Below are 10,207 nucleotides of genomic sequence, written 5' to 3'. Positions count from 1 at the left end.
AGTGAGATGAAGGGAAGAAAAAGCCTAAATATTTCCTAAAATGATAAAGTTTTTGATAAAATGATGCAATATTCTTAAAGCATCTCTAGAGATCCCAAATCATATAACAATCACTATTATCAATGATACTTCTTGAAGATATTCTTGTTAATTAAAAAAACTTATATGAAATTGTTTTAGATGAATTTGCTGAGGCTTCCTTTTGAAAACAGTGTTTGAACTCCTTCGAGAATTACATCCATATTTCTGGACAAGTTAGATGATAAGTTGGCAGGTAGTATTTTCCTAAGAGATATGAGTGAAATATTCAGTACTTAAATCTGCAATAGAGACCAGGAAATAATCTTTTCCAAGTGGCTCTTAGTATGATTAGTTTCTAGAAGCATTTGAAAGTTATTTGTGGACATCTAGTTAACTACTGTTGTAAATGGAAGCAATATAGCTACAGTTAGGCCAAATTTCCTTAGTAAAATTGTGAAACAGAAGTTTTTGTTTTCAGTCTTACCCCTGTTAGTCTATTAAATATTTTTCTTCTTTCAAATACCTGATTGCTTCAAGAGCTCCCCTAGCTACCTAGGACTTGGATTAGAATACAGCATCTAGCCCTATTTTACTCCCTTGAAGAGAGCTCATTTTAGGTGCAGACACCCCAAATCCATTTCCTCTTTATTTAGAAGTAAACCTCTTTTTGAATTATCTCCTCAGGCCTTGGTCTGTTTTCTTAGGAGATGTGGAAATAACAACCAAATTTTTCCCCAGCATTAATGACTATTGATTATAAGACATCACGACATTTTCCATTTCATTATAGGTAAGTGAAAGTGTTTTGTCAGCATCCTTTTGAAGATCACGCACCAGTATTTGTCTCCAATACAGTCCATAATAGTAATGGTTATATCACTGAACTGAGGGTGGGAGGGTTATGGAAGTGGCAATACTGAAAGTTTGTGAAACGTGTATTGTTGAACTGATAAAATTAGGTGGCCCCTGTAACATATACTGTTATTTACTTCTGTTCATCTGCCTGTCATAATATCTGAGATGGAAGTATTGAAGAAAGATTCATTTGATAGAATTTCAAGTAGGAGAGAACTGAGGGCCTCCTAGGATAACACTGTATATGCATGTTATTAATCCATCTTCAACTATTATAAGAAATGAAAAATTATTCTTTATATGAACACATCTACTAATTAGAAACATTCTCATATGAGTCAGACCTACCTGTTTTGAACTTTAAGTAGACCAAGACATTATGTACTTTTGTGTCTAACTTTTTTAGTCAATATTAAGTTTATAAAATTATCTTTCTCTATGGAAGCTGTCCAAATTTTTTTATGTCATTTTCTTTAGAAAAAATAGATTTTTGTCTCTGTGGATTCTTAGACTGTATCTCTGTGATGTCAAAATTTTTTTTTCAGATGTTACATTTCACTTTTAAGTGAAATTTTAATTTTTAATTTTAATAAATTTTTAATTTATGTAGTTAGATGTATCAATGCGTTGAACATCTCCTGGACAACTCTCACCCCCAACCTAGCTCTCCGTTATTTGTGAAGTTGTTGTATCGTCTATGTTATTTTTAATGATTCATGAAAACCCAGGCACGTGAATAGAAATTGGAATCTTGAAAACTTGAAGTGTTATTGAGAAATCAAATTAGCACTCAGTTCCTTGATTGATCTCTATTTCTCTCCTGTACAGGTAACTGATTTCAAAATCAATGAATGGGACAAATCAATCTCGGGTGACAGAATTTGTATTACTGGGACTCTCTAGTTCAAAGGAGCTCCAACCTTTGTTTTTTCTCATATTCTCACTACTTTATTTAGCAATTCTGCTAGGAAACTTTCTCATCATCCTCACTGTGACCTCAGAATCCCGCCTTCATACACCCATGTACTTCTTGCTTGCAAACCTCTCATTTGTAGATATATGTGTTGCTTCGTTTGCTACCCCCAAAATGATTGCAGACTTTCTGGTTGAACGCAAGACTATTTCATATGATGCCTGTCTGGCCCAGATATTCTTTGTACACCTCTTCACGGGCAGTGAAATGGTGCTCTTAGTATCCATGGCCTATGACCGTTATGTTGCTATATGCAAACCTCTCCACTACATGACAATCATGAGCCGCCGGGTGTGTATTATTCTTGTCCTCATCTCCTGGTGTGTGGGCTTCATCCATACTACTAGTCAGCTAGCATTTACTGTTAACCTGCCTTTTTGTGGTCCTAATCAAGTAGATAGTTTTTTCTGTGACCTTCCTCTAGTGACCAAGTTAGCCTGTTTAGACACTTATGTGGTCAGTCTACTAATAGTCGCGGACAGTGGCTTTCTCTCTATGAGCTCCTTCCTGCTCTTGGTTGTTTCCTACACCGTGATACTTGTCACAGTTAGGAGTCGTTCCTCTGCCAGCATGGCAAAGGCCCGCTCCACATTGACAGCTCACATCACTGTGGTTACACTATTCTTTGGCCCATGCATTTTCATCTACGTCTGGCCCTTCAGCAGTTATTCAATTGACAAAATCCTTGCTGTATTCTACACCATCTTCACTCCCATCTTAAATCCAGCTATCTACACATTAAGGAACAAGGAAATGAAGGCAGCTATGTCAAAACTGAAGAGTCAGTATCTGAAGCCTGGCCAAGTTTCTGCAGTTATAAGAAATGTTCTTTTCCCGGAAGCAAAATAAACTTGTGAGACCGTTACCCCTTTATCCCTGTCTCTAGACATTTGCAGATGGACTTACTGTGATGTTAAATTTTTCTGGCCAGCAGGACAAGCTCAAAGAGTAACTTGAATTAAACAGTAATGTTGATAATAAAAACTCATAAAATAAACCTTAGCAATTTTCATATTCTCTTTCCTCATTGTGTGATTTTTTTCCTTTTTATAATTTCCTATTTTTTTCTCTTTATTTTAAAACTTTTTAATATATAGGCTTTGATGACATCAGGAAAATGGAATTTACTAATAAATGGTAACTCAACTGTTTCTCTCTGAAAACTTTAATAATTGGGGTTTATCTCTATAGTTATAAATATAGATATAATATAACTTGGTAAGACTGAATTTCACGCCATATGTAACCGACAGCACATGAAGACAATTCCATGACTGGTTTTAACAATAAAGTAAAATGTAAAATAGCATAGCCATCTAGCAGAAGGCAATTGTATCCAATATTTTCACAAATCATTCTTCACAGGGGCTATTTAATGTATATTGTTCAAGGAAAACTACCTGAATAAATTTATCCACCACCATGTTTTGTATTTGGTTCTTTTCATTTCTTTTTAATACTGATAAATAATCTAGGGAAATGAGTTATAACTCTCTACCATTTATCTTAGTATGAAAAATTCTTTCTTCATAGGTCTTTATGATATTATCTTCTCAGGTACAGTAATTTTTATATCAGTACTAGATAGAAATTGTTATTTTTCTATGTGGGTTTTTTTTTTTCTTTTTGAGACAGAGCCTCAAGCTGTCCTCCTGAGTAGACTGCGATGGCATCACAGCTCACAGCAACCTCCAACTCCTGGGCTCAAGTGAGTCTCCTGCCTCTGCCTCCCAAGTAGCTGGGACCACAGGTGCCCACTACAATGTCTGGCTATTTTTTGGTTGAAGCCATCATTGTTGTTTGGCGGGCCCAGGCTGGATTCGAACCTGCCAGCTCAGGTGTATGTGGCTGGTGCCTTAGCCACTTGAGCCATAGGTGCTGAGCTTTCTATGTGGATTTTAATCAACATTTTATTTTTAAATTGGCTAACACAAGCTCATAAAATGACAGAACCCTTTTCATATGTTTGTAAGCCATGTGCCTGTCTTCTTCAGAGAAGCTTCTCTTCAAGTCTCTTGCCCACCCTGAGAGGGGATCACTTGTTCTCTTCTTGCTAATATGTTTGAGTTCTCTGTGGATTCTGGTTATTAAACCTTTGTCAGAGACATAACCAGCTTTATAGCTTTCATAGGAAACCTATAACCCAATTTTAGCCCAGGAATATGGGGAGAGGGGAGAGAGAGGGAGGGGAGGGAGGAGGGTGGGTGGAGAGAGGGTGATTGGTGGGATCATGCCTATGGTTCATCCTATAAGGGTACAAGTGAATCTCTCTAAATGTAGAATATAAATGTCTTAACACAATAACTAAGAAAAAGACATGAAGGCTATGTTAACCAGTTGGGTGAAAGTATTTCAAATTGTATGCAGAAACAGTACACTGTACCCCATGATAGTATTAATGTACACTGCTATGATTTAATAATAATTTTAAAAAATGACAGAACCCTTCCATAAGGTCTTAGTAATAGTCAATAATTTATCCTTCCATGTTCACCTATAAGACCAAGAAAGTTGGGGATTCTCCACTACAGGATACTTTCAGCTTTCTCTCTCTTATTGCATTCAGATCCATTGCTATATTTTCCTACTGTGTTCTAGATTTACAATCTGGTATGATGTTTCCAAGACTCTAATATTTATAATCTCCTAAAGGGATTCTATGGATTTTATTAGTGAAAGAGAAAAAAAGCTTATAAGTCAAAGGGTCCCAAGTTATTCAACACACAATAAAATGAAAATAAAGACAAATATGTGTAAGCATCTAACTATTTATGTACTCAAACTTTTTACCAGAATACAGCACTCTTATAATTCTACAGCATTTTTGCACACTGTTGTAATTTTATGTATAAAATAATCAATAGATCGTTGTGGTGCTAGTAAAATCATAACATAATAAACATAAGTATCTCTGTGAGATATTTATTCTGTTCATTTTATACACAGTATAAATAAGGTTAAGAAGTTAAGGATATTATGCAAGATTATACAGTTAGAAAGTGGCAGAGTGATTTCCTATCTGGGTTTTTGTTGTGTATTGTTTTCTGGTTTCTTCTTGGCTTAATTGGCACTTTTTAAGCTCCTGCTAATAGAGGAGGAAAGTAGGAGACAGGGCTGAGACGATGAGTGGGCTGTAGAATTGGATACAGATGTTAAAATAATTCTTAGCCTACCTGCAGGAACTGATAATCAAGGCAAGAACTGCATTCAGTCAGTTGGTTAGCTCTCTCTGCCACCTTATATGAACTTTGGCTAATTACAATACCATTTACGCTGTGTTTTAAAATTTCTCTACCCTTAAAATTACTATGACAGTTCCAAAACAACCATATAAAGGAGGAAACTCAATTCTAGGAATTCCTACCCCAATCCTTAGTAAAAGCCAATGCCTATATTCTCCAAACTTGTGTCTCCCTTAAGTTTGATAGCATAAAAAGAAAAAAAGAATTTCTATTCTTTTGTAACACTGTCTGGCCCAAATATAATCTGGATGACAGGGAGTTCTGACTGGTCAATGATAGTCTAAACTATAACATTGTACTATCCTCCATTTAGAATTATTTTGCAAATGACAGAAGACATGGGCAGACATTCTTTATATTCAGGTGTTTTCTTCTTTTTTTTTTTTATTAAATCATAGCTATGTACATTAATACTATCATGGGGTACAGCGTGCTGTTTCTATATACAATTTGAAATACTCTCATCCGACTGGTTAACATAGGCTTCATGTCATTTTCTTAGTTATTGTGTTAAGACATTTATATTCTACATTTAGAAAGATTCACATGTACCCTTATAGGATGAACCATAGGTGTGATCCCACCAGTTACTCTCCCTATATTCAAGTATTTATGGCCTTACAGAAATATCCAGAGACACAAGGAGCATATTGGAATGTAAAACTAGTTTCTTGACTCAAACCTTGCAACTTTTCTTTACCTCATCTCAGAAAACTCTAAAGCCCCAATGGAGTCTCCCAAATAAGGACCAGAACTCATTGAAAGAGTTCCAGCTCCTGACCTTGAACCCCTACCTTACCCACTTTGGCCCTAAACCCAGCCCTGTGTCCTTTACAGAAGGTAGTCACAAGCCAATGGAGCGCCACTAGAATACATGTCCTTCTTTTATATCATACCTTAAATAGAGCCAGGCAAGCCTTGCCTAGTTTTCTGAAGAACCAGAAAAGTTTACTGAGAAATTTCAGAGCCTAACTCTTTCCTCTGATGTCACATGAAGATACTGTAATGTAATTCTCTCTCATTGTTGCACTGCAGAAGAAACAGTGTGTATTTGGGCCCAGGCACAAGCTTTAGAGGACCTCTTAAATATTGCCCAACTTCTCCAATACCCTGTGGGAGTGACAACTGTCCTGCTTCAGGATCCCTACTAAAACTACCCACAAAGACAGTGGGGAGTAAGACTCCTAGTCACATGGCTCATAAAAGATGCACGATTAAGCCTGTTAACTGTAATAAGGTGAGAGAAGTGACACAGAGCCTTGATAAAAAATCCAGCACTTTTTGAGTCTTAACAGGTTAATAATGTCATCCACAGATAATGCTTTTAGTAGGTAAGAAAGTGAGACATGAGTACAGAAAATACAAAAACAGACAACTTAAATTAATAGGATGCTGAATAAAAAAATACTATAACAATAACAAGATAAGGTAACTGCAAATGTCACAAGAAACATAACAAAAAAAAACACAAGGCAGATTATATGTTATGACAGTTTACCCACCCATCTGGCTTTGACACCACCACACATCCAGGACTAACCACAGAAGGTGGAAAAACTCCCCCTCCTGTTGATCAAGAACAAAGGGAAAGATAAAACGCCATGAAGGAGGCAGGACCAGACAGGAGAAAAAGGAATGACGCAGAAACCCCAGGGCTACCATTTGTTAGAACGTGTGCTGGTTCATACCCTCTTAGGAGAGTGCTGTTGGTTACTAATAAATTTCTTTGCTCCATGGTTTAAATTTTTCTGTCCCTGGGCTTCATCTTTGATCATGAGGAGACAAGAACTGAAGTAATTTACTACCAATGTAGACCCAGCAGCACCTCAGGGAACTGTAGTGGTGAACTCATTTCATCAGTCAGTCAGCCCCAGACAGGAGAAGAAAACTCCATATATTAGCCTTGGGGCCCCAGACTCTCCAAAATACTCTCCTAAACATTACTTTCAGTGTGTTCAACAACCAAGATAAGACAGAGCAGGAGAGGCAGAACCAGCGTGATTAGGCATGTCCAGAGGCATGCCAATTTTCAGCAGCTGTGTTAAGCAGACCCTGGCCACCTCATCAGGGCCACCCAAACCACCCTGGGTGATGATAATCCAATAATAGATACCTCTGCTGTGGATATGAAAGGTCATTGCAACCAGAAATGCCCAAACCCTAATCCTCTTCCCACCAGTCCTTGTTCCCTGGTCAGAAAATAAGGACCATCTCATTCCCCACCTAAGACTATGGCTGAATAGTGGGGCTAAAGTTCCCAGCAGCTCTCTCAAATGCCATCACTATCACAGGGGAGTAAATATGGGTGACCCTTGACATGGCAGGCAACCTTGTAACCTTTTTAATAAACAAGAGAGGTACTCATTCTGTTTTAACTTCTCATTCTGAGCCTGTCTCTCCATAAAAGCACTCAGTTGTTGGGATCGATGGAGTCCTACCCCAGCTATCTCTGCAAATGGGGAAATAACTTAATTACTCACAAATTCTTGATTATGCCTCAATACTTTACTCTTTTATTAGGCAAAGACTTGCTTTCAGCTTTTGGGTTACCATGAGCCTCCCAGAGGTCTAAGGCCTTTTCTTGGCCTATTTATATCATACTTAACCTAACATCCTCTCTCAGAATTGGAGGGACAGGGTTTTTAAAGACAGTTTGATGGGCAGAGGGCTAGGCAATCAGGGTCTTCTAATTGGCTGGTTTGGGGACAGAATCAGCAGTCCTTTGATATGGGCCACTATCTGGGTGGGTCAGCCAATCCAAGGGAATTCAGGTCATTGGGTAGGAGGTACAAGAACAGTTGAGTCAGTTCCTTAGTCTGGGTGGGTCCGTCCCTAGACTGTAGGATCTAGAAAATATCTCAAAAACTATCCCTAGGTTTGGAACAGGTGATGTTCTTTTTTTTTTTTTTTCCTGTTGTTTGAGATTCATTGAGGGTGCAAAAACTTAGGTTATACTGATTGCATTTGTTAGATAAAGTACCTCTTATAATTGTGTCCCTCCCCCAAGAGGTGTGCCATACACCATGACCCCAGTCCCCCTCCCACTTCCCTTCTACCTACTCTCTCCTTGCCCTACCCTACACTTTGTATTAGCCTTAACATGCAGCCATCTACTGCCTTAACATTAGAATTGAGAACATTGGATTCTTGCTTCTCCATTTTTGTGATGATTTACTAAGAAGAATGTGTTCCATCTCCATCCAGGTTAATACAAAAGATGTAAAGTCTCCCTCTTTTTAATGGCTGCATAGTATTCCATGGTATACATATACCACAGCTTATTAATTCATTCCTGTGTTGGTGGGTATTTACGTTGTTTCCACATTTTGGCAATTATAAATCAAGCTGCAATAAACAGTCTAGTACAAATGTCCTTATGAAAAAATGATTTTTTTCTTCTGGGTAGATGCCTAGTAATGGGATTGCAAGCTCAAATGGGACATCTAATTTGAGTTCTTTGAGGATTCTCCATTCTTCCTCCTAAAAAGGCTGTATTAGTTTGCAGTCCCACCAGCAGTGTAAAAGTGCTCCCTTCTCTCCACTTTCATGCCAGCATCTGCACCTTTGAGACTTTGAGCTGTGGACTGTTTTTACTGGGTATAGGTAATATCTCAATGTGGTTTTGATTTGCATTTCTCTAACGATCAGGGAAGATGAGCATTTTCCCAAATATTTTTTAGCCATTCATTTGTCTTCCTCAGAGAAGGTTCTATTCATATCTCTTTCCCAGCAGAGGATGGGATTGTTTGCTCTATTTTTGTTGATTAATTTGAGTTCTCTGTATATTCTAGTTATTAACCCTTTGTCAGATTAATACTCTGCAAGTATCTTCTCCCATTCCGAAGGTTGTCTTTTTGCTTTACTTCTTGTGTCCTTAGCTATATAGAAGCCTTTCAGCTTAAGTCCCATTTGTTAATTTTTATTGTTGCGATGGCCACTGAAGTGTTTGTAATAAAATTTTTCCCCAGTCAACATCATCCAGAGTTTCTCCCACAATTTCTACTAAGATTTTTGTCATTTTTGTGTCTTAGATTTAAGTCTTTTATCCATCTTGAATCAATTTTTGTAAGTGGTGAAAGGTGTGGGTCCAGTGTCAGTCTTTTACACATGGTTATCCAGTTCTCCCAGCACCATTTATTGCACAGGGATTCTTTTTCCCACTGTATGCTTTTGTTTGGTTTATCAAAGATCAGATGGAAAGTAGAGACTGGTTTCAGTTCTTGGTTTTCTATTCTGTTCTATATTTCTATGTCTCTATTTTTGTGCAAATACCATGCTGTTTTGATTACTGTGAACTTATAAAGTAGCCTGATGTCTGGTAGGGTGATGCCACTGGCTATGTTTTTATTACTAAGAATAGCCTTAGCTAGATGGGTTTTTTTCTGGTTCCATACAAAACAAATTGCTATTTTTTCCAGTTCTTCAAAATATAATGTTAGTATTTTAAATGGGATTGCATTGAATCTTTAGATTGCTTTGGGTAGAATAGACATTTTGACAATGTTGATTCTTCTTAGTAAGAGCATGGTTCTTTCATTTGTTAGTGTCTTCTGCTATTTCTTTCCTTAGGATTTCATAATTCTCTTTGAAAAGATCTTTCACTTCTTTTGTTAGGTATATTCCTAAGTATTTCATCTTCTTTGAAGCAATTGTGAAGGGAATTGTGTCCTTAATTTGCTTCTCACCTTGGCTTTTATTGGCATATACAAAGGCAAGTGATTTATGTACATTGATTTTATACCCTGAGATATTACTGTATTTCCTGATCACTTTGAGGAGTTTTGTGGTTGAGTCTCTGGGTTTTTCTAAGTATAAGATCATATCATCAACAAAGAGTGAGTGTTTCACCTCTCCTGCATCCTTTTGGATGCCCTTTATATCCTTCTCTTGCCTGATTGCATTGGCTAGAACTTCCAACACAATGTTGAATAATAGTGGCAACAGTGTACAATTTAGTTCCAGTTCTAAGTGGAAAAGCTTTCAGTTTTACTCCCTTTAGTATGATGTTAGCTGTGGTTTGTCATAGATGGCTTCAATCGGCTTAAGAAATGTGCCACCTATGCCTATTTTCTTAAGTGTTCTTGTTAGAAAAGGATGTTGGATTTTGTCAAATGCT

General features: G+C 37.3%; 1 protein-coding gene across 1 annotated transcript; it reads left to right on the top strand.

Moving 5' to 3' along the window:
* The first annotated feature begins 1,599 nt into the window (after nt 1-1,599).
* LOC100947494 (olfactory receptor 4K15) lies at nt 1,600-2,761 on the top strand. The gene has a single exon (XM_003797329.2). The coding sequence runs from the start codon at nt 1,724-1,726 to the stop codon at nt 2,696-2,698; it is 975 nt and encodes a 324-aa protein (XP_003797377.1). The 5' UTR covers nt 1,600-1,723; the 3' UTR covers nt 2,699-2,761.
* The last annotated feature ends 7,446 nt before the right edge of the window (nt 2,762-10,207 follow it).

Source organism: Otolemur garnettii, unplaced genomic scaffold (genome assembly GCF_000181295.1).
Source record: "Otolemur garnettii isolate 467f Iridium unplaced genomic scaffold, OtoGar3 scaffold00114, whole genome shotgun sequence".
Taxonomy (NCBI): Eukaryota; Metazoa; Chordata; class Mammalia; order Primates; family Galagidae; genus Otolemur; species Otolemur garnettii.
Note: the sequence above shows the minus strand (reverse complement) of the source record. Positions and strands in the feature narration are given on the sequence as shown.